The sequence below is a fragment of the Drosophila bipectinata genome, chromosome 3R (genome assembly GCF_030179905.1).
Source record: "Drosophila bipectinata strain 14024-0381.07 chromosome 3R, DbipHiC1v2, whole genome shotgun sequence".
In the NCBI taxonomy this organism is placed as follows: Eukaryota; Metazoa; Arthropoda; class Insecta; order Diptera; family Drosophilidae; genus Drosophila; species Drosophila bipectinata.
Window position 1 is genome coordinate 9,856,927 of NC_091739.1, and position 23,997 is coordinate 9,880,923.

Below are 23,997 nucleotides of genomic sequence, written 5' to 3' on the forward strand. Positions count from 1 at the left end.
GTATATATATATGTTATTATAGGGGACTTACAGTGGCCCATGTTTTACATATGTATATAGCAACACACCTCAGTTATTAAAAAAAATTAATTATAAAATAACCTTTTTTTCCAGAATAAAAACGTGAATTTATTTCTAATAAAAATCAAATTTAAGCAAAAATTATTAAGTTTCAATCTCTCTATCTGTATGAAAAACGTAGCTTTCAGAGATACAAAAAAACTGCATCGCAAGGCAGTTCATGTATGTAGGTACGAACCTACGTTCTCAGTTCATGAGAAGTCACTTTCACTTTTTCTGCGAAATAGTCTAAACTTTAAGTGTACATCTAATCTTTAGTTAACGTAAAATGTCGCAGAACTAAAAATATACAAAAATTATGAGAATAAAATTATATTTACAGTCAAACTAAGCCCCAAACATATAAACACACACGAACATATAAACACACAAATCAGAATCACATCTAGAGTCGATATATGTAAGCTTACCTCGAGGATCTACCGACTATATCCTACAGCTGAAACATACATAACAGACCGATCGAAAAAGGCCCAACCTTAGAAATTTTAAAGATGGAAGCTTATGGCTTTGTTCAAAATTTTCATTATAAGAAATTATTTTGATAATGATTATATGGATCATATATTTTATAACAAGAACTGTCACTAAGGGTATTTAAACTAAAGCTTCACCCGAACTTAGCTTTCCTTACTTGTTATACAAGTTAACGTTTGAACTTTAATGAAGCAGTTAATAAAAGTATATGGATTTCCTGGAGGACAACAAACAATTGTAATACATGGAAAAGAATAAATTTCTTTAAAAACACAAAACAAAAACACACTTTTGCCACATCAGCTATTAATGTAAGATTAGACCTAGGTTAAAGATTAGAAAAAAGTTCTGTACGGGTTATATTTATGTCTGAGTGCAAGCTTAAATAGTTGAGTAATTTTTTAGGCAAGATCAGTTCAATATTTACTTCCCGAGGATTAACATCAAGTGATTCGCATAATGGAAAAAAAGCTATCCCTTTTTCTGGGGACTATTTCTTGCGCCCTGCTCGTCCTGTGCAGTGCAACCCAGTTCGAGGAGTACGTCGCCCTGGAGAAGGCCGTCAATAGTTTGTCCAACATTATTGGCACATACAACACCGAATTTGATCGGAAAGTCAAGTTTAACGTCCTACAGGATGCCATCGACTTAGTTAATGTTGCTACGTTTACCTACTATGGAGAAGCTAAAAAGAATTTGGACGAGGTATCCCAGTTGGGCATAGCTGCAGGGCGTACATACCACGAGTGCGTCCGTTCTGTCTTTGAGTGGTGTTATGCCATGAACAATACCCTAGGAATGTTCACTCCCTATATCACTGACACGAATATGACTCTTGAAGACAGGAATGTGTTGTGGAACATGACTGTGGCAGCTTTGGCTTCAGGGCTCAACCAAACGAGCACCTCATTGGATCTATTGGATGCGTTGCAGAGCAAACTGGAACCTGTGAAACAGTCGATGGACGACATGCTTCAGGCAATGTTTAACGAATATTTAAAGGAACCGTTTGACGAAAAAAGATATCCGACATTTAGGCCCTGGATAGAATCTATTCGCATACTTTTCCTCCGGGTTGTGCATATTGTAGTTGGCAGCATTGGTGCGGCTTTTAACATGTTACCAATATTTGTTAATGAAGGGTTAGCTGACGTAATGGATCCGCGAACAAGCGTTCCAATTGAACAGCAAATGAGGACAATTCAAGTATTTTTTCAGACATTGGGCGAAAAGTTTAACTTTGCCAAGAAAATAGCCATGGAAGTCAACGCAGCTCTAAAAGAGGATCATCAGAACCTGAATTCCCTGGCTTCCCTAATTGATGCGGCAAACAGGGTACGTAAACAACTAAATCAATAATTTTTCATGAAATTAAATGTATTGCTTTGCAGAAAGAATATTTGCTTCTGACGGATCCAAACCTTCGTGCTCAAATAATGCCGAAACTGATTTATATGGGGCAGAAGTGTCATGAGTACGTTATTTGGCACGCCTATGGATCAAAGGCATATCTTCCGAATCAAGTAAGGCCGAAGCGCCAGGCAACTGAATCGTATGAAATAGGAAAGTATCGTCACTTGGTTTTTGGAGCCACTAAAATTTAATTCTATATTAAATACATTTAATAGAGCTTTTTTGTTGTAATAGTATGTGATTAAACTTATTTGATCATTTTACAATAAATTATGGCCTATGTGGCTTTGCACAAACATACAAAAAAATGGTTTTTTAAATTGAACTATTCTCTGTTTAAAATCCTGGGTATATACTTTTCTTAGACGGTGGTTTTTTTTTCTTTTCGTAGAGAGAAAACTAAAACGCCAATTTTTGTTCTATTATTCTAGAGTCTTGAGTCTCTAATCTAAAAACTCCAATGGTGGGGTGTTGTTAAAAAGGCAAGTCTATGGGGGAAACTTGCGATAAAACTAACAAAAGTGGAAGGATGTTTACAGTTTGCCGAAAAGAACGTCCACTCTACATGTAAATGGATAGGAAAAAAGAAATCTACTTGGACAAGACTACTATCCGAATGGAATGGAAAAAACATCTGCCCCTGATGGTACTTTAGTTAACGAAAAACAACAAAAGGTTAAAAATATATGCAAGTCCGGGCCCAGGACTCGCCGCCATTCCCATTCCCATTCCACAGATAATGTCCAGCATCCGTTATGCTGAGAGACGGAGAATAGGAAGTTGACAACAGCGTGTGCCCCGATCTCTGGGTGGGAGAGTGAGCGGCTGCGAGCAGTGTGAGGGTTGCTCAGATACGCGTGTCCTGCGAGTCCTCCGAGTCGATATTTGCACTAGAGCTGGCCCAGCCGCTGGATTCATCTGGTCAGTTTGCCGCAAACAATACAAATTTTGTATGGGCCAGTCGGTTGAGTTTCGAACTTGAACAGTTCCAGGACAGTTCTAGCAGCCTTTCCCTTTTGTTTGTCCAGAAACCACCTCCACCAGATGGCGGGAAGTCAATAAAGAAATAGAAGCGGCCTGGGAATAGAGAAGACGAACGTTCCATGTTAAAAAGGGTAAGGGTCCACTTTCATTAAATATATCTATTGGAGTGATTTCCCTTTGATGGAATTAAAAGTTTCAGCTTTCCCACCCCCCTCGATCAGTCACAACCAATCAAAAAATAGCACACAAAAAAACAAGCAATTAAATGATTCGTTTTTACGAAATTTCACGCAAAAAATGCGATTACCACCAATAAAAATATCACACAAAAAACACTCAACCCAAAAAAAACCAAACCCATCGAATGCCAAACTGCCCATTCGGGGTGATGGTGATATTCGGGGTGGGAATGGGAAACCAAACTACCACCACCTCATATAGGGGGTTGCAAAAAATAAACAGCAAAAAAAAGAAATAATATGGCAACAAAAATGAAAAAAGAATCCAGAGAACCATTTGGCAAATGGATTCAATGGATCGATATTCATTTAAGGGTGAGGCATGTGGGTGAGTTGGAAAAATGTGAATAAAAAACAGGTAAGGTAGGGATTTCGTTTTTGGTTTTTTGTAACAGATACTTTTTCTCAGCGACATGTGTTTGTTTTTTGAAAAGATTTGGAAGATTCGGAAATCGGCAAATCGACTTATTGGTCTTTTGTGAAAGGTTCGAAGTGCAATTGTCAGCCGGGCGGATAGAGGGACACAGTGAAATGTGAGCAATTAGGGAACTTGGAGGATGATATATGGGTATCAGGTAGTGGACCCTTGTATCAGAGCCGCGTTCTTTATACAGGTGTTAATCGATACTCCAAAAAATCGCTTAGATACTTGATAGGCGGATATTTGTCTCGAATTTCCGTTACTTTTCCACCAAAGAATCAAGTTCAATCCAACCCAAATCCGCCCTCCACCGCCTCCGAGATGGCTTGTGTCATGGGCTGTGGGAGACGACATCTGTCAATTGCATGATTCACTCTCATTTTCAGCTGCCAGATTCCCAGATTTGCCCCTTTTCCCCCTCGGCTCATTGTTTTCATGCAGGTGCTCATCCGACATTCATCAATAAATTGGGTTTCTGTGACTGCTATTTGCCGAAAGTGAAGTGCATAAATTTCTGTTTCGATTTGTCGGGCCTTACTTGAATTTTTCAGCTGGTCATTGTGGTTGACAAAAGGGTTGGCTGAAGGGGAACTACAATTTCTATGGTTTTCTGCAGAAAATGCGAATAATTTCTGCCTTTGCCACAAACGAGGGAGCAACATCTGAATAAAGGTGCTACATTTCGATTTTGAACACTTTTGTGCGATTTTGCACCCTTTTTGTGGCGGGAAAGGGTGTTAATTGGTAGAGATTTCATCTTTATTCATTTTTCATTTTGTTTTATGGAAAAAATGTGCTACCAAAGTTGGCTAATGATTACTGCGGACGACAGTCCACGACGGCATAAGTATATTTCAAAGAAGCTTCGATTTTCTCTGTTCTTCGAAAATTTGGGATGCAATCTTATAAATAATATCGTTTTATATCCACAAAACGTTTAAGGTATTTCGCTCAAGAATCGGATGAGTTTTGGTAAAGATATGGCCTATGGCAGGGGCCAATATGTCCATCCATGCATTTTCCCCATTTTCGAATTTTCTGATGGACAATTTGGCAAAAAATCTGAAAAATATTTTGTTGCTGGATTTTGATAAAAATGGATAGAGAATCGATCCACCAATCGTTTAGAGTATTCCGCTCAAGAATCGGATGACTTTTGGTAAAGATATGGCCTATGGCAGGGGCCAATATGTCCATCCAGGCATTTTCCCCATTTTTGAAGAGGTCCATCAGAAAATTTGACAAAAAATCTGAAAAATATTTTGTTGCTGGATTTTGATAAAAATAGATAGAGAATCGATCCACAAATCGTTTAAGGTATTCCGCTCAAGAATCGGATACATATTGGCAATGATATGGCATTCGGCATGGACCCTTCTGTCATCCATGCATTATAAAGACTTTTTTTAAAATAACCTTAAAAAATGTCGATATTTTTCTTTTCCAATGGATTTATTTCGTCGAATAAGTTCAAAACTATTGTGAGCCTCCATTTTGGAAGAAGACAAAAACTCACCCCTTTATACTCCATTGTAGTTGTGACTCCATTTTCCCCTTTTTTCGATAGTAGATATACTATAAGCGCTGCTTAGTTTTATTTTTAAGAGTGCCACGCGCCTCTCCCCTTGCGCCCTTCCGAAATGCAACCACTTCGGGGCTCATCTCCAATTTACAGCACGTAATAAAAACAAAATGAAATTATGAAGGGGTCTTCTCGAAAGGCATTAGAATTGTCTTTGGTTATTTTGGGAGAGACTCGCTCCAGCCCCCCTTTGGCGGGGCCAATCATCGCCAAGGGATTAGAGGGACTCGGGGTGTGTGGCACCGCAAGATCTTTGTCATTGAACTTGAAAAGGAGCCGTAGTTGGGAAACGTGCCCCAACAAATGCTGCCGCTACCCTTTCAACACATTTGGGCAATCTGACATGGAAACCCCTTATGTGTGTCTATAAATAAGACACATTGCTTGCTGCACCCGAATCCGAAAAAAACCCTTTTCTTTTGTATCATTATCTCACGCCTGTTGCATCATCATCATGGAGTGCTACCCTCGTCATCCGTCGAGTGCCAGCTCTCCAATTAACCACCAATAAAAAGGCAACACTTCATAAAAAAGAACAACTTCCGTTTGTCTTTATTTAACATCCTGATCCTGCTCCCTTTCCCCGATCCATTGTTCCCCGCCTGTTGCGCTTCCGAGCATTTTTTAGGTAATGTTGTAATCGAGAGGTCTTTTAGGTAAACACCCTTAATTTGATTTTTAGCGCCACTTAACATGAGGCACTTTTTTTTATACAAACGCCTCTCATGTGATATGCATATGGGGTGAGTTTTTTTAACAAGGGAGGGTAAAAAAATACCCTCACGTCAGCCTAATTGGGGTATCGAATACTCGGCATATAGCCATTATTATGTAATTGAGCGATGTAAAAAATTACGGGGTGAAATCAAAATAGGGGGTCCAAATAGGCGTGGCTTGGTTTTTTGTTCTGCGATTTTGGTTTTTTGCACAAAAAATATTTTGGTTGTGGAGGGACTTTTATGATAAAATTATTAAGTCGCAAAGATCGAAGAGATTAAGAGATTTTTTTAATACATTTTGGATTAATTTTATAAAATGTATTATATTATATTTTTTAATATTCACGGTGGAATATATTTTTGCAATATTGGATAGTTAGATCAGATATTACATTTGTTAAATTATTTATTTTAAATTTTCTTTCCATTCTAGATATTACTGCCATAGAACTACCTTTCTTTTTTTTTTCATGGCTTCCAAATCCAATACCTTTGGAATATACAATTGAAATTGCATTTACTTTCTCGCCATCATCTGCTGCCAGCAGATCCTTTGTCCGCATAATAAATTCATCACATAAAATTCTGATCCTGGCTCCGATCGATCCTACGCATTCCGCATACAAAATAGCCCAACAATTGAAACTCAACAGGGCGGACGCAAATGCTGAAAATTCAAATGTCATTCAAATAACGGCTGTCAAGACAATGACCAAGCACGAGGTCAGGACTCGAGTCCTGCGAACTGAATATGTATTTGGAGGGAGAAAGGAGAAAGGGAAATCTATCTGAAAGGTAGATGGAATGGAGTAGCAGGAGCAAAAGCAACGCCTGCTCCTCATTTTAAGAATGCAGAAAATAAATAGAATCTTCAAAAAACACTGCAAAAAAACCCTTAAATAAAACCAAACAATAATGAATATTTTTCTGTGGCATAGAAGAATACCTATATTTTTTTCACTGTATTATTTGAATGCGATAGGTCGGTCGGCAATATCCTGACACAGGATACATGTGCGTTTATTGTTATTATTTTCGAGTTCCATCCGGTTTGGCCTCAGCTGACTGACAGCCAGCGGACGAAGGCTACAAAAACAATCTGCATTCAGCCTCCTTTCAAAGGCGTCGATGATGAGGACGAAGCCGAACTACCGGCTGAGGACACGACTTCCTCCCCGCCAGCTAACCACAACAGATGACTATGGTCCTGTAGTCATGTTTCTGCACCGATAAGCGTGACATTTTCATATTGTCGGCGATCGCAATCTGAATTCTTGATCTAAATTCTGATTCCCCAGTCAGCCATGCCGTCCATTCATCTATTCACTTTGTCCTTGCTGGGCCTGAGGCCAATCACACGCTGACGGGATTAGTTCATGACAAGTTTTTTATCTGGGCTAATTGGACCGATCCACTCTTTGTCCTGCCAAGCAGACAGCCATGAAATCACAAGGCGATCTTCGGATAGGACAATCGCAAGAAAATAAGTCGCAAGTCCTTCAACATTCCTTATTCTTCTCTTGATAGCGTGCAATTGCCCTGAAATTTAAACCGACATTGATCCTAAGGTCATAATTTTGTTCTAAAAAATTTAATATTTACTATAGCTTTATATAAATTGTGATTTACAAACTAAAACTCAATGAAAAATATGAAAACTCTTGGAAATATTTTTCAATAAAAATACACTTTTTTCTTTCATATTTTAACTCCATCTTTTAAAGGAGTATTCCTTTTTCCCCCAGGCTCCAGAGACCCCAAAATAATTCCTGAACCGAAAGTGTAACTAAAGACTACCAGGAATTAGTGCATAACTTCATAACTCCAGAGTCGGCGGGAGCCAGGGCAGATGTCAAGCTGCTAAAGATCACACAGAGTTCAAACTATTCAAATGAAGGGTCCGGGTTCCAGGGAAAGCAAACAATTTCCCAAAGGATCAGACATAAGAAAATCATTTGTAAGCAATGGAGTGAGAAGGACTCTCCACCCTCAGTCTCAAGCCAAAGGGCAAGCAGGGTCTAGGGGCCCCTAAGAAATTCTAATGTCGCGTGTTGGCGCGTAAGATTTGTGTTTTCCGGGGTCGCATCCACCATATCCGAAGACCCGACCTGGCACAAAGGGTCGGGGCCTCGGGGTCGAGGCTCACTGGATTATAATAGGCTCATTTCCTCGCCTGCTCCTTGGGCTTCTGATTCTCTGCTCCTTGTGCGAGCGTAATAGCGTAAACATTTAACGGGAGCGTGCGCTGCGCACGCGCAACATTGCCTCACCCTTGGCCTCATGCAGATCCCGATCTTGGGTCCGCAGCATTGTTTGATTTCCTTAAGGCTTTGAGCGTCCTGTGATTGATTCACTGTTTGTTTTCATTGTCGTTTCTAGATTCTCCCCTGTACGCGATCAAAATCTTGTGGCTTTTTGTATGGTGCATAATAAGTCTTTGATGCGTCTTTGAGGGTGTAAGAGTCGGTTTAGGGAATGGGGGAGGACTCCATTGTTTAACTTTTCTAAGGACAGTTTTGAAAGAATCGAGAAAATTGAAAAAATCATTCAAAAACATGAAACATATATCAAAATAATACTTTACATGAAAATTTTGGTACATCTATGTATGAAAAAATTATTGAATCAGAAATGAACGAAATTCATTGATTGTGATCAGATTTTATTTTTTTTATAAGTTTTAATAACTTTGTAGGCAGAATTTTTGTAAATTAAAAGGAAAATTCTATGGAAATCGATTAGTTTCTCGAAAATAGCTTCTATAGAATATGTCCAGATTCCATTTGCCAAAGCCCGAAATTATGGAAGCCCTCAGTAAGGATAAACATTTTCTGAAATTTCTACGCCATCTATGGTATAAGAATCTATCTACGGAAATAATGAAGTAATATCCATTTTAGTGATAAAATCAATTGTTTGCTTTCAAAGGTTATATAACGAAAACCTTCGAAATCGTTGCAATATTCAGCTGCCTTAACACTTTCGTGGTTAATGTCCGCCTCCTCAGAAGTAATAACATGATACATGTGGCACGTTTAACACCTCCAATTCATAATGAATGAGTTAAGAGCATCAACAAACTAAGGGAGAACATATAGGCGGAGGACTACTCATACGTGGAGCCATGTGATGGGAGTCGTTCTAGGTGCCGGGTCGTCACGCCAGGGCTCCGCCCGCATGGCAGGACATGTGTTAATCAAGCAGCAACCTCAGAAGCGCATAACTCTGCTGCAGATGGACTAATTTCTGAGGAGACGGAGTTAGGAGCAGCTGCCCGGCGGACTAAAAATAGTGCGTGGCAAGTCGAGCCTGGGTTACAATTTATGTGACAGAACTATCGTGTTTGCGCTTAATTTTCATTTAATTTTTATGGGCGCCAAAAAATGTTTCAGGCGGCTGCTGTTTGGATCCTGAGGAGATCCCGGCCAATTCTGGCTATTTAGATGGTCCAAAGAAATACAATGTATTGTGAAAAGGTAACATGAGCTAAAAAACCAACACAAGACACAATGTGACAAGCAAATAGGAAGAGACAAACAAATGGAAAATTTAAAGAAAAGCGCAATTGTTGCAGAATCACAATTGAATGCAATCCGGAAGTGTCCTGCGTGGACAAGGATCGATGGCCATCATCCAAGTGACGTTAAGAGCTGCTCAAAAAGTGCTCCAGAGAGAAGTTCTCTCGGCCATCTTCGGGTGAGATCATCCCCTGAGGATCAACTCAACTCGAAACAAAATGAGTATAAGGTCTTTAGGGGATGTTCATTTTTGAACTCATTTGGTAGGCTCAACTCAAAGAAAATTGAGTGGTATTCAGTCAGATAGGTTCAGATTCCAGAATTGCCTTAAGTAAGGCCAGACTTGACCTCAAAGATGACCTCAAAAACGAAAGATGTTGAGATAGTTAAAGGAAGACGCGCGCGTTGCTCCTTTTCTGCATCGGCATCCTTCGGGTCATTTTCTGACCTTTTCTCCTGGCACCCGCTTCAATTGTCTTTCGAGCGGGATCGTTGACAAAAGGTTCAGGACATTGCCATAAATGTGATAAAGATTGTTTTTGCTCTTTGTCCTTTTTTGTGCAATTGCTTGGACACCGTGCCATAAATTGGCCTTTGACCGGCCATCGTTGATCATCGGCTAGGGGTTTGGATGGAAAAAAAACGTTGAATGATGCCTTAATTGAGGACACGGCAGCTGAAACTAGTCACTTCTTTAGAAATTGGCCCAGCAATTGTGGGTGTTTAGATCAAAAGATCGCCTTTTTACCAAATCTATAGTTTTATATCTAACACATGTAATACTTCAGATTACAGAAGTAAACTTTCAAATATATCTTGTTGGGTTTTTTACAATTTTTATTTCTTAAATAGCAAATAGTATCTAGCGGCTTAACAGATAATAAAACTTAAAATAAAATTGGTAGATTTATATATAAACATTGATATTAAAATAGTAAAATTCATAACTGACGCATAAGTACACTTTAAAATTTAAAAAAAAATCCACTAAGCTTAAGAAAACAGCTTCTTGGCAAACTAAAAATCGTTAATAAGAATCTAAGGATGCAAAATATTATACCCAAGAGTTGAAACTTTTATAAAAATTTGCAAAAGCAATACTTTACAAAATTCTTTACCCAATCAAAACGTATGCAAATGAATGCTATTTACATCTCTAATGAAAAGTGTGAATAATTGGAAAATATTACATTCCCCATCGAGGCAACAAAAGGAACGCAACCAACAAAAAAACGGAAACAATTGCAATACAGCTTGGCTTCAAATGCAGAATTGACTTTAAAAAATTTTTTTTAATTTTAATGAAGAACGTGACAAATTGGGCACAACGTTTGCCATTAAATTAGAAAAAATAAGTTGGATTCCTCAAAAACCGAACTCTATTCATGTTATGCATAGACGCTAGCAGAAAAAATAAGTATCCTATCAAAAAATCTTAACCATAACTGTTAATAAACTTATTAAAAAAACAAATAATATTAAACCTAGGGGGAGATCAAACATTTTTTACGACTCCATCATATTTTTACCTTACAATGTATAATTATCATTAAAGTTGGCCTAAACTGGTTATAAAAGTTTATAAAACATTGATTTAACAAAAAAGTTAAAAGTTTATAACCAATTTATTAAAGTATAAAGTTTATTAAACACCAAAAGACTTGAAAATTACCCATTCTTGTGAAATTGTTAATATATTTTAAATTAAAATTTTCAATTTAGAAAAATATACATTTTTATGAATTAATATTTATTAGTACTATTTATTTACTTATATTTTAAGTTTAATTATTTGAAATCAATGTTTTTAAAGTCTAAACCAAAAGACTCCTTAAAATAAATAAAAGAAAAGTTTTCTTCCGAATATTTAAACATTTTAAATTTCCCGGCAGTGTGACCATTAAAGCACTTCTTCTGATGCATATTTTAGTACATTTTGGATATTGGTGCGCTGAGTGCGCTGCCACACAGCTAAAATCATACAATTTAGTTTTACAAAACAAAACAAAATGAGTCAATATAGCCACGTTAAGTATACTCAGTCGCCAACGCCGTCTGTGGTCTCCGGCTACTCCAGCGCCTCGCGGCTCCATTCGCCGCTGCCGCCGCCGGTCAACCACCGAAAAGACTGCCTGTCGGCGACGACCAAAAGCTATAAGTATCTGAGACGACTGCTAAAGTTTAACCAAATGGACTTCGAGTTTGCTCTGTGGCAGATGATTTATCTCTTCGTGGCGCCCCAAAAGGTCTACAGGAACTTCAACTACCGAAAACAAACCAAATCTCAGTTCGCCCGCGACGACCCAGCTTTCTTGGTGCTATTGGTGATCTGTCTATGTGGTAAGTGTGCTTATCAACTCCCACCCCCACAGTTGACGAGCCACCTATGTATCTTCCCCCAACATTTAATTACACCATTTTGCTTATAGTTGGAAGAAGAATCCATACATAATAACTTTTGAATCTTTTACAGTCACATCTCTGGGATTCGCCTATGTATTGGGACTCTCTTTCTGGCAGAGCATTTCCTTCATCTTCTACGTGGTCTTTGTGGACTGCATCTTTGTGGGCATCATCATCGCCTCCTTCTTTTGGGCAGTTTCGAACCGGTATCTTCGAACAAACAGCCTGGAGCCGGATATTGAATGGGGATATGCCTTCGACGTGCACCTGAACGCCTTTTTTCCGCCTTTGATGCTGTTGCACTTCATTCAGCTATTCTTTTACAATTGGCTTATCAGCCAGACGTGGTTTATTTCACGGTTCCTGGGCAACACGTTTTGGCTGCTGGCTATGGGCTACTATGTGTACATCACCTTCCTGGGATACAATTGTGCGAGTTTATCTATATACTAGAAGGACTGTATATTAATTATCTTCTGTTTACAGGCATTCCTCATCTGAAAAACACACGCATCATACTCATTGCGTTACCAGTCATCTTCCTCCTCTACCTAGTCGTCACAATTATTGGTTGGAACGCCACGATATCCTTTGTAAATTTCTACAAGTACCGCGTTTATTAATTATGTGACGAGAATTGTAAATTATTTTGGCGTTTAGCTACTAAGCAACCACGAGTATGACTAATAAAATATTTAATTTAGACTTATCAAAACCCCACAGTTTATGTAATTGTAAGCCGAAGTTTTGTAATTTTGTTTTAATAGTCTACAAGTAAACAAAAAGGGCAATTACGCCAGTTGCTTTGGTTTAACAAAGGTACGCTTCCGCTTGTTTCGCTTGCGCTGAAGCTCCTGGGCGTGGAGTTCGGTGTACACTTCAGCGAAGATCTCTGTCTGTTCCTCCTCGGGTATTGTGGCGCGGTACTGTTTCATCAAATCATATTTCTCCCACGGCTTCTGCACTCTGGCGGCAGACTTACGATGTTTGTCCTTCAGATACTGATCAATGTTGGCGACTCCACGCAAATTTTGACGCTCCCAGCGTTCAAGCCAAGGGCGCGGACGTAGCACTACCTTAATGTCATTAACCGGGACAGGCGCGCCCTCCTCCAACTGCTCGGGCTCCATGTTTTCGTCGAAAGTACTGTATTCCGGAAGAGCATCTCGCAAATAAAAGAGACTGTCATCCAGGCGCTTTTCCAAACGCAAAACTTCCACCTTTTGGAGGGTGGGATCGTACAGCTCATAGATCACTTCTATTCCTTGGTGATCAATCACGTTTCGGAGAATGAAGCGTGCGCGCAGTCCACAGCCATCCCGATGGATGCAGATACCCACGAAACGACTAACCTTTCCCTCTGCGTGCGGATCGGAACTAGTCACCGCCATAATGGAGCCAACATAAAACTCTGGCAGGTCAATTTGTCGGCGCCGGTCCAACATGTCCATGCGTTCAAGCTTTTCGCGGATCGGATTCCGCCATTCTATCTTGGGATCAGGCAAAAACTCCGGGTATATGAACCGATAATTGGCTGGTATAATAGGTTTTCGGATAGGAACTGATGCTTCCGCGGCATTAGAAGCTGGTGCTTCCTTAGTCTTCTGCTCCTTTTGTGTTTCTACGGCATTCGCGGCAGCATGTTCCGCCGATTTTGTGGAAAATGTAACTAAAAAACATGTTTGCTGAATTGAAAGTATATAAAAACATGAACTACTTACCAATTCGACTGAGGCCGCATTGTTTTCCCAGTCTATTTATCAACAATCGAGTGCTCACGTTCATTTTTAATATTTCCTTTTCATATATTCCCAAAAATGTTTAGATAATCATGCCGCAATCAGCTGCAACGCAAGGCAGTGTGACCAGGTCTGTAAATCAGCTTATTGGCTATAAATATTTTAAATGATTGAAATATTATTTAAACCTCCTTATTGTGGCGGTTTCTAGTAAAAAAAAACATTTTACGTTTTTTATTTAAGTTACTATTAATGAATTTCGTTACATTCGCGATATATTTAATTGTCTTTGAATCCTGACCCCTTTTATCTACGACTCTGTTCAATATTTTTTCCCCAAGTTGGTAGTCCTCAAAATCAGCTGTTTCATTTTTGGAATGTAAAAAAATTGTCAGTGTTTTTACCAACAAATCACCGATCCATGGACGATCAAATAGTTATGTGAGTGGCTATGTAGCAATCACAACGAGCGCTTCTGTGATTCAAGTGTGATTATTGGCTAGCCTCGATATTTTGAGGGGCAACGTGATACTTCTGCAGCCAAACGAGGTTTCTGTTGCGGGATACCGCAACTTGATTCGCAACCACAGAAAAAACGGGTAGATTACGGATCATGTTAAGCCAACTACTCCCGGTCTACGTTGGGGGCACGATTGTACGGGGATTCGGACGAGGCTCCAAAGAGCTGGGCATTCCAACAGGTTGGTGCAAGATAAAGATAGCCCTAAAGGCCATTGCTTACTGACAACACTACTTTTGCATATTAGCTAATTTTCCGCTTGAGGTGGTGAAAGCCCTGCCCGATTCCCTCCCAACGGGCGCCTACTACGGCTGGGCCAACGTAAACAACGGAGAAGTTCACAAAATGGTGCTTAGCATAGGCTGGAATCCGTTCTACAATAACAAGGAGAAGAGCGTGGAGACACACATGCTGCATGACTTTAACTGCGACCTTTACGGCGAAACTCTCAAGATATGCATTGTAGGCTACCTGCGACCGGAGCGGAGCTTCGAATCGCTTCAAGAACTGATAGACGCCATCCAGGCGGATATCGCGAAGGCCAAAGTGCTGCTGGATGAGCCGGAGAAAGCCAAACTGAAAGAGTCTTGTTATTTTACCGAGAATCCCTGCCGTGAGAAATAACTTACAATATATACCGCGATATATAAGTATATATATATAAAGCGCGTATATTTTTATATACATACGTATATACACGTAGCACGTAGCACCCAGCGAAATTGATATGCCAATACATGTACTTAACCTGACGTCACATTAAAATCTTATATTTTCACCACGACCCATAAGAAAATTCAAGTGCATTTCAATCAATAAAAACTTATTTCACCACCTTTACAAAAATTACAGAGTTTCTAAAAATTGTTTCGAATATAAAAGCTTTCTTCTATCACTGTTTTATAAAGCCAATGTGATACGATTTAACAGATTAATAGATTAATATTACAGTTTTTAGACTCATCATCGTGATTTCATGGAATTATAATCTTTGCCCGTATTCAAGTAATGTCAATAGATATGTTATTACAGACATTGATTTTAATTGATAACGTTTCCTTACGCAATAGTGACTTGACAATATTTTTCCCTATATTCTGCAAAAAGTACTTATTTGAAAATCAGAAGTAAATTGTACATATTCGAATCATAATTCTTTTTTACATAAACTGAAAAATCTATCTCAGAAAATAAACTTATTATAAAAATTAAAAACATATTGACTTTATTTAATAAAATAAATTGAATTCCTTGCAAACTTTGCACATAAAACGTATAATATCTTGTTATTATATTCATGATTGTGAACTATTCGATGTTATATAAATCAAATTGGAAATTGATTAATTGGTTTAAATTTGGGCAATAGAATTTCAAATTTGTTTGTTAATTGGCGTAAAGATTGACCGAAGCTAACAATCGGAATTAAGAAAAATATCTATAGAACGTTTTCAAAACACTACAAAATTCATACATAACCGATCTTAAAATGAAAAGTAATAAATCAAGACAGTAATTCTATTGATTTAAGTCGCAAAAGTAATACAAATGGTATATTTAAGCGATCAAGCCGCGGTCACACTGGGCTTGATCACCACCGAATTTAAGCTGCGCGTTTGAAGCGTGCGAGGATTTTCGTCTATAAAACCGTTGCGTAAACCACCAGGTAAATCAGTTACCTCTTATTAGAGCACATACTACGATCTTGCACTGAATTCTTGCAATTTTCCAATCAGCAACATGGATCAGCGTGCAGAACAACAACATCAGCATGTGCGCGTGGTCGAGCAACAGCAACAACAAAAGCAACAGGTGGAACCAGCTGGGGAGGTGGAACCAGTAACCTGCGATACCCTATCGATCTCGGCCAGCAAGGAACTAACAGGTTTGACCCACGAGTGCGGGGTGTTTGGAGCGATTGCTTGCGGGGATTGGCCGACGCAGATCGATATTGCTCACGTGATCTGCCTTGGACTGGTGGCCTTGCAGCACCGTGGGCAGGAATCCGCGGGTATAGCCACCAGTGAAGGAAAGTGCTCAAAAAATTTCAACGTTCACAAAGGAATGGGCATGATCAGTACCCTCTTTAATGATGACTCGATGAAGAAGTTGCGTGGAAATCTGGGTATAGGGCACACTCGCTACTCCACAGCAGGAGCTTCGGAAGTGGTCAACTGTCAGCCCTTCGTGGTGCACACTGCTCACGGAGCCATGGCCCTTGCTCACAACGGCGAGCTGGTCAACAACGAATCTCTGCGGCGCGAGGTCTTGGCCCGAGGTGTGGGCTTGTCAACCCACAGTGACAGTGAGCTCATTGCCCAATCCCTTTGCTGCGCTCCCGAGGATGTTTCCGAACTAGACGGACCTAACTGGCCGGCCAGGATCCGGCACTTTATGACGCTGGCTCCTCTCTCTTATTCGCTGGTTATCATGCTCACGGATAAAATTTACGCAGTCAGAGATACCTATGGAAATAGACCATTGTGCATTGGAAAGATCGTTCCCATCAATGCTGGCCATGGAAACAGAGCGGATACCCCGGCTGATGGTTGGGTGGTGTCCAGCGAGAGCTGTGGCTTCCTGTCCATTGGAGCCAGGTATGTTCGCGAAGTGGAACCCGGAGAGATTGTGGAGCTGACGAGAAGTGGCTATCGCACTGTCGACATCGTAGAGCGTCCAGATTTCAAGCGCATGGCCTTTTGCATCTTCGAGTACGTGTACTTTGCTCGCGGAGACAGCATTTTTGAAGGTCAAATGGTGTACACTGTCAGACTACAGTGTGGTCGGCAGTTGTGGCGGGAGGCTCCCGTCGAGGCGGATATCGTGAGCTCAGTTCCCGAGTCTGGAACGGCGGCGGCACATGGTTATGCGCGCGAGTCGGGCCTGGAGTTTGCTGAGGTTCTCTGCAGGAATCGTTACGTGGGCCGGACTTTTATCCAGCCATCAACCAGATTGCGGCAACTGGGAGTGGCAAAGAAGTTCGGAGCTCTATCTGAGAACGTTGCTGGAAAGAGATTGGTGTTGATAGATGACTCAATCGTGCGGGGAAACACCATTGGGCCGATCATCAAGCTGCTGCGGGATGCTGGAGCGAAGGAGGTGCACATTCGCATCGCTAGTCCGCCACTGCAGTACCCCTGCTATATGGGAATAAACATACCCACGCGTGAGGAGCTCATTGCTAACAAGCTGGACGCCAATCAGTTGGCTCGTCACGTAGGCGCTGACAGCCTGGCTTATCTCAGCGTGGAGGGTCTAGTAGAAGCGGTCCAACTGAAGAATCAAGCTGGCGGGGATGGCAAGTCCAAACCTACTGGCCACTGCACCGCCTGCCTCACTGGACAATATCCGGGTGGGTTGCCTGACGAGCTGAGCTGGTAACTCCAGGAAAAAAACAAAAGAAAACTGTTGCAACAAACCAGTTGCATGCTGCTTTACATGAACCCACAAAAAAAAAAAAGATCGCACACAGTATCCAAAGCCACAGAGGGCTCGAAATTGCTGTCACAAACTTTGCATTTAGTTAGTTTAGCTATAGCACAGCCATACCTATTTACCCTTTTTATACACTTTTAGATTTTAGGTAACAAGCTCTTGCTTCTCTCCATACTCCAAAAGACAATTGCCCTTGGAACTTTATAAAAATAGTACAAACTAGTAGCCCTCGATGTTGCCAATTTTGAATATCATATTTCCTCATTTACGATTACCAATAAAAAGACATTTAGACAATAAGACCTGTGGACTTATTTTGTTGGAGGCCTCCAAAGTATGGAATTACATAAACCCATACCCAGAAATGTGCAGCTCTGGCCAAGGTGTGCTCACTCAGCCGCCTCGAATGGGTCAAAATCGTAATGCATCATTTCATAACAAAAACAAGTGGCGCAGCGGGCAATTCTTTTAAGCTTATATTTTATTTAAACTTTTAAGCCTTTTCACAAGGTAAAGGTTCATAATATTTGAATCTTTTTAATCACTATATTTCTTAAATGTTAAGGATAAACTTACGTGTGCTTATAAAATAGAAAATAGAATAGAATAGAATATAAAATATATTCAGGATGTTTAGGATTCCAGCATATTTTCAAAGTCCTTAAGCTCTAGCTCTCTTTCGATGACCTGAGTATAGAGATTATCTAGAGTTTCCTGCATACGAGACTTGAGCGTGGCATTTTGAATGGAGGCGATTTCTGTTGACTTTTGAGACTGTTGTGCTTTCAGCTCACTTATCTGTCGAGTGAGTTGGTTGATCTTCTCGCGTACCTGCTGCTGGGTGTACTGGGGCTCTTCCATAAACTCAAGGTTTTCAAATTCTTCCCGCTTCAGCATTTGATTCTCAAAGAAACCACCTGGGGCAGCCAGATTGGAACTCGAACCAGCGGCACTGAGCTTTGGACTACTCGCCTCTTGGCTAAACATGGATTTGGTGAATTCGTTCTGGCCCATTTTCATGCCACTGGTTCCAGCACTGGTGCCACCAAAGAAATCAGACATGCGCGAATCATCAGCAGAGAGACGAGAGGATTCCTCCAACTCCCGACGCTGCATTGTAGTGTTCGTGCGATCCGGCTCATCTTCGTCGTCGGTGGTGGACACTTCTTCGCCAAAGATATCGTGCTCAGCCACGCCCATATTAGGTGCTCGATGAGCTCCAAAGTTGTTGGAGTCGTCCTCATCCGATTCAACATTAATATCTCTTTTCATAGTCTTCTCTACTTTAACCTTGGAGTGCGCAGGTGTCTCATCAGGAATGTAGTCGTCCACGTCGTTAAATGGCTTAATATCCGACTGTTCAAGATCGTCCATGGGCTTCTCTTCCTCATTAATGATTTCATAGTCTACCCGCACAGCTTCATTGTCAATTCGGAGAAGATGCTTCACTTCCTTCTCAATTTCGGGAGCTTCTACGTTCTTTTTCTTTAGAGTCTTTCGAAACCGACGTTTTCTTACATTTTTACAAGGAGGAGTTATTCCATGAGGGAAAAGATACTTTTTGTCCACTTTGTTTGGGTCTTTCTTTTTGTTTTTGTTTGGCGACTCCTTTTCCGTGTCATCTTCAGGTTCTTCTTTACAAATAAGTAATTGGCAGATGTCAGCGGATTTATAAAAACTCTTGTTGTCGATGGTCTTGTAGCTCTCAACGACGGTAGGCAGGTCCACTAGCTTGGCGTATAGCAGTTGATCATCTAATCTCACTTCTCCGTATCGCAGATCTTGGTCAAGTTGGATAGTCAGTCGATCTTTTATGTTTCCGGAATTTATGGCATCGTGAACGTTATCTGCGAGCTCCTGGAAAGTTCATCAACAATTATCCACCGGCCCTTCAAAAACACTAGAGAAGATTCGGTTACCTTTGGAACTCGCAGGATGAACTGACTCTCTAGCTCAACGCCATCTTCTCGCGGCTTATAGTCCGCCTGCTTTCCCTTTTCACTCTTTTTTTCAAACATTTTAATACGCTTAATATGACAAAAACACTTTATCAAAAGTAAACACTCTAGATTTTTCCTACGTGGTGTTGAAAAACGATTATTATTATTAGAGGTGGTACAGATCGTAATTAGAGGCGTGATATGAATAGTTTCTTTAACATTTTTTACTTATTTATAGATCTTTATAATTTTTGAACTTTAGATTTTTGTGATTATGTTATTTTTTATGCATTAATTAGCTAAAAAGTTAGTCACTCTTAGTAGTTAATTCCTATAACTTGCCGGTATCGCACAATTAACTTATCCATTGACCAACACTGGTCGTGACCGACAAAATATCGAACCTAATGTAGTGTGATTACCACCCCTGCTCTAATTTCTTCTCATCTATTTTGCAGTGACGGATAAAACGAATTAATGTTGAATTCCGTTAATTTATAACACAAAAAAGCATTGCGAGTTACATTTTTGGCGCTTGCGTCAGTCGAAGAGGAGAAGCTAGGCATAAAACATGATGGATAAAAAGTTTGGTGCCGGTCTAGGGTTCGCGGTCCTGCTTTTGGTGGGTGCCTGCTCGGCACTGTATGAAGACCAGATCAAGAAGTTCGACTGGTAAGTGGCGTGATGACCATGAATGACCATTGACCCGGGAGGTAACGTGGATATTTTATCTATTTTCAGGCGAGCAGAGAATGTGGGAAAATTGCAGCAGTCGGTCGTCGACCTTAACCACTTCCAGCCACGAATCCTGCTAAGCACTGAGGAAGGAGTGGTAGCCAGTGTAAATGTTAAGACTGGTGATCTGGTATGGCGACAAGTTCTGGAGCAAAAGCCACGTGGAGCTATCAAGCTCCTACAAGTGAGCGGGTTTTCCGATGAAAGCAGCGACACTGCCGCTGCTCCAATTGGCAGCAATCTTGGCTTCGACATGCTAACAGTACAAGGACACGCGCCAGCTCTGGTGCGAGGGTGGAATAGCAACTTGGGTGCCATCGAGTGGGAATGGTCCACCATGCCCCTGAATACGGAACGCGCCCAGGAAGCGTTGTGGTTCTACAGCCATTCCGTGCTTTATCATGTAGTACCGGCTTGGCGAAGCCATCTTGAGGTCACCGCTTACTTTGCAAGCTCTGGCCATAGTACTGGTAGCAGTAGCAAAGTTATTGCATCTTGGATCACCGCAGAGTCATGCCTGCTCTGTGGCAGCTACTATGTTTGCTTAGATGGCAAGCAGCTGATCAGCATCGATCTGGCCTCGAAGAGCGGTCAGGTGATTCGTACAACGCTCGAGTCGCAGCCCCAAGGAAAACTGAAGGCCCTGGCGGTAAGTGAAATTCAAAACCTTATTTCCAATCACTTTTTAAATTGTGTCTTCTCATAGGGGCTCAGTGGCGTGGTTATTGTCGATGGAAAGTTAATTAGCGTGAACAAGGACCAATCTGTATGCAACAGCCTACAAAGTTCCAGCTATGCTGTAGGCAGCTTCAACTTCCGTAAAATTGTGGTTTATGCTGATCTTGCATCTAACGTATGTATTCTTACTGAATATTGAAGAAAATGTAATTTATATATATGCTTATTGACCTGCAGATCCTCAAAATAAATGCTGTGTATCTTGACAACTGTTCGCCGGTGGTTGAGCTGGAACAGAGCTTACCTTTCCCCGAGCATTTCGGCACTCCCCAGCTCAACAGCTTCGATTGCATGCATCGTAAGAGCGGGGACGGTAAAGGATGTCTATTTCTCTTGAGCACCAGTGCCGAATCCATTGTCGCTGTGCAGCAAGGCAAGATCCGCTGGTCGCGCGAAGAATCCTTGGCTAATGTGATTGATTCTCTGTTTGTTGATCTACCTCTGGCTGATTCTGAGGGAACTTTGGAGAGAGAAATGAAGGGCAAAGCCGGTAAGTTATGTTTACAATAATTCTTATTTCTGAAACATCCTTAAAATATGTATCTTTAACATTCCTAACATTGCTTACCATAGGGGATTTTAAAAGTTTTGATAGTAAGTCTAAGAATATTAGGAAACCCTTATCTAGTATGTTCAAAAATGTGAGACTTAGTTCTAATTAAAAATTTAATTTTTGCAGGAGACATTGCTAGTGCCTTCTTAAGACGTATCACCACGCAAGCCGTTCAGATCAGAAGTTTGTTCCTTCATGTTATTGGCTTGGGTCCTCCACCCACTGCTACTCAGCGAGCCGGCCTCGTTCGCGACTCCTTTGGCCTTCACAAGATGCTAGTCTTGCTCACGCAAACTGGAAAGATTTTCGGCGTGGACAACATTTCGGGAAAGCACCACTGGCAGTTGTACCTTCCAAATGTCATAGGGTTCGATAACGCCGAAAATATGCGATTGATTGTTCAGAGATCGGCGAAACATTTTCCACTGCAGCCACTTTGCACTATTTTGGCAAAGGATGTCGTAAGTTAAAAAAGGATATACGTGTATATTTTAATAAAATGGTCTTAATTTCTTTGCAGGCTAATGGAAATGGTGTTCTGTATCGCTTCAATCCAATTACTGGACTCGCCGCAGAGGGCGGATTACTTCAACTAGATTATAAAATCAAGCAGCTTTCATTGTTGAAAGAGACCGAAAAGGACTTTGTTAGGGGTATTCTATTATTAGATGCTTCTAACGAAGTTCATGTGTATCCTCAGCATGCCACGCCTTTGGTAAGCTATTTATTAAAGAAAAATCCATCTATAACTATGCATAATCTTCATTATCGACCCTTTCAGGCCGACGGTCTTTACCTTTATACTGCTGATGTTAAAACCGCCGAGCTGTATGGTTATTTTGTAAAATATGCGGGAGGGGTGAGTATCTCTTCGTTTCACTCAGTGCGACAATCAACTAATTTAATTATATTACGCTGCTAGAAACTGTCCAGCACACACATTTGGAACGCTCGACTGGGAGGCCACAACTCCGAGCAGCAGATTATCGGAGTAGCTGCCAAGAACCCCATTGAACACGTCCACTCACAGGGACGTGTGCTCGGTGATCGTTCTGTTTTGTACAAGTATATTAATCCCAATCTGGTTGCGTTTGTCACTCAGGCGCCGGATGCCACCCACAAATGTAAGTCTGCGTGCAGTTGTTAAATCTTGAATACAATTAAATTTTATTCATCAGCCGTGCTTAACTTATACCTGGTTGATGTGGTCTCCGGCTCTGTGATTTTCACCATGACGCATCGCAAGGTGCGCGCTCCACTGAGCATTGTCCACTCAGAAAATTGGCTGGCCTACTCATACTTTAATGAGAAGGTTCGACGAACTGAGATCAGTAAGTTCCGTGTCTTTAGTTAAATGAAATGCTAATTAAAAATTTTCCTTTTAGCGACTATTGAACTGTATGAAGGAAAAACTCAGGCCAACAGCAGCGTCTGGAGCTCTTTGCAGGCTCCGCCAATGCCCCTTGTAGAGCGCCAGTCTTATATAATCCCTACCCTCGTTGAGGTCCTGAGGGAAACGATAACAGAGCGCGGAATTACCAACAAACATGTTTTGAGTGAGTTGTAACAAGCCATTCCCTTTTACTCGATAATTACCTTTATTTTGTCATTTTTCTAGTTGGCACTGCCAGCGGATCTATCGTTGAAATGCCATGGCACTTGTTGGATCCTCGACGGCCAATTGCTTCCACAACGCAGGGACGCGAAGAGGGCGCGATTCCCTATATACCCGAGTTGCCTTTGCCTACCGAGAGCTATATAAACTATAACCAGACGGTAGCACGCCTGCGTAACATTTATACCGCTCCCAGTGGTCTGGAGAGTACCTGTCTAGTCGTTGCCACCGGTTTGGGTAAGTGAATGTTTGAAATCGGACTAGCAGATGGAGTCAAAACTATGTACTCTTTACAGATTTGTTTGTTACGCGAGTGGCGCCATCAAAGACGTTCGATTTGTTGAAGGAGGACTTCGACTATATTCTAATTTCCATTGTGCTAGTCGCGCTCACATCGGGTTCGCTGATTGTTAAGCATTTAGCTTCGCGTAAATTGCTCAAGCAGGCGTGGAAATAGGCGTAGCATTATTAAATAATTGCTTTACATACAAAAATATGTTTACTACGACCAAATATAACAAGGGAGAACGGCAGAAAGTAAAAAAAAGAGGACGCCAATGGCAATGAAAACACTGATATAAATAATATTAGTCTTGTAGCTGCATTGTACCCATAAAGAAAATAAGTTTTTTTCTCAACGCTAAGCCTAGGAAATTTACCACAAATAATTATATAGCGTTAAACATCAAATAATTATAATTAGCTGTTGGAACGAGGGGTTTTATTGCATTTTCTGAGCCAATGATTTATGTTCGTTTGTATTTCCATAAAAGGAAATGAATATATCAGCATTAAAATTGTTTAAAAACTTGAATAAATAAAAACAATTAGTTAATAAAAAAATGTGTAAAGGTGGACACGGGTAAAGCAAATAAAGAAGTTTTT

The 23,997-nt window shown here is 40.7% G+C and overlaps 6 protein-coding genes across 7 annotated transcripts; 4 read left to right on the forward strand and 2 right to left on the reverse strand.

Moving 5' to 3' along the window:
• The first annotated feature begins 11,366 nt into the window (after window positions 1–11,366).
• Window positions 11,367–12,552, forward strand: Unc50 (Unc50 RNA binding protein). Its single transcript, XM_017234873.3, has 3 exons — window positions 11,367–11,774; window positions 11,908–12,267; window positions 12,324–12,552. The coding sequence occupies exons 1-3, from the start codon at window positions 11,444–11,446 to the stop codon at window positions 12,458–12,460; spliced, it is 828 nt and encodes a 275-aa protein (XP_017090362.1). The 5' UTR covers window positions 11,367–11,443; the 3' UTR covers window positions 12,461–12,552.
• A 26-nt stretch (window positions 12,553–12,578) lies between these two features.
• Window positions 12,579–13,718, reverse strand: mRpL19 (mitochondrial ribosomal protein L19). The gene is made up of 2 exons (XM_017234872.3): window positions 13,559–13,718; window positions 12,579–13,506 (listed from the first exon to the last, which is right to left on the reverse strand). The coding sequence occupies exons 1-2, from the start codon at window positions 13,620–13,622 to the stop codon at window positions 12,629–12,631; spliced, it is 942 nt and encodes a 313-aa protein (XP_017090361.2). The 5' UTR covers window positions 13,623–13,718; the 3' UTR covers window positions 12,579–12,628.
• Window positions 13,719–13,908: 190 nt separating this feature from the next.
• Window positions 13,909–14,880, forward strand: Rfk (Riboflavin kinase). Its single transcript, XM_017234880.3, has 2 exons — window positions 13,909–14,277; window positions 14,344–14,880. Exons 1-2 carry the CDS (start codon window positions 14,190–14,192, stop codon window positions 14,718–14,720), a joined length of 465 nt encoding a protein of 154 aa, XP_017090369.2. The 5' UTR covers window positions 13,909–14,189; the 3' UTR covers window positions 14,721–14,880.
• A 748-nt stretch (window positions 14,881–15,628) lies between these two features.
• On the forward strand, window positions 15,629–17,831 carry Prat (Phosphoribosylamidotransferase). The gene is made up of 2 exons (XM_017234929.3): window positions 15,629–15,762; window positions 15,833–17,831. The coding sequence occupies exon 2, from the start codon at window positions 15,837–15,839 to the stop codon at window positions 17,475–17,477; it is 1,641 nt and encodes a 546-aa protein (XP_017090418.1). The 5' UTR covers window positions 15,629–15,762; window positions 15,833–15,836; the 3' UTR covers window positions 17,478–17,831.
• Window positions 17,832–17,994: 163 nt separating this feature from the next.
• Window positions 17,995–19,632, reverse strand: Taf7 (TATA-box binding protein associated factor 7). The gene is made up of 2 exons (XM_017234931.3): window positions 19,451–19,632; window positions 17,995–19,388 (listed from the first exon to the last, which is right to left on the reverse strand). Exons 1-2 carry the CDS (start codon window positions 19,547–19,549, stop codon window positions 18,165–18,167), a joined length of 1,323 nt encoding a protein of 440 aa, XP_017090420.2. The 5' UTR covers window positions 19,550–19,632; the 3' UTR covers window positions 17,995–18,164.
• Window positions 19,633–19,873: 241 nt separating this feature from the next.
• On the forward strand, window positions 19,874–23,955 carry EMC1 (ER membrane protein complex subunit 1). 2 transcript variants are annotated; one of them, XM_017234926.3, is made up of 13 exons: window positions 19,874–20,143; window positions 20,213–20,855; window positions 20,913–21,059; window positions 21,122–21,434; window positions 21,518–21,538; window positions 21,624–21,958; window positions 22,018–22,212; window positions 22,279–22,356; window positions 22,420–22,621; window positions 22,676–22,828; window positions 22,883–23,053; window positions 23,116–23,349; window positions 23,409–23,955. In XM_017234926.3, exons 1-13 carry the CDS (start codon window positions 20,043–20,045, stop codon window positions 23,567–23,569), a joined length of 2,754 nt encoding a protein of 917 aa, XP_017090415.2. In that variant the 5' UTR covers window positions 19,874–20,042; the 3' UTR covers window positions 23,570–23,955. The 2 variants fall into 2 exon arrangements, with proteins under 2 accessions (XP_017090415.2, XP_017090416.2); XM_017234927.3 differs by lacking the exon at window positions 21,518–21,538 and having other exon boundaries at window positions 19,875–20,143.
• Window positions 23,956–23,997: the final 42 nt, after the last annotated feature.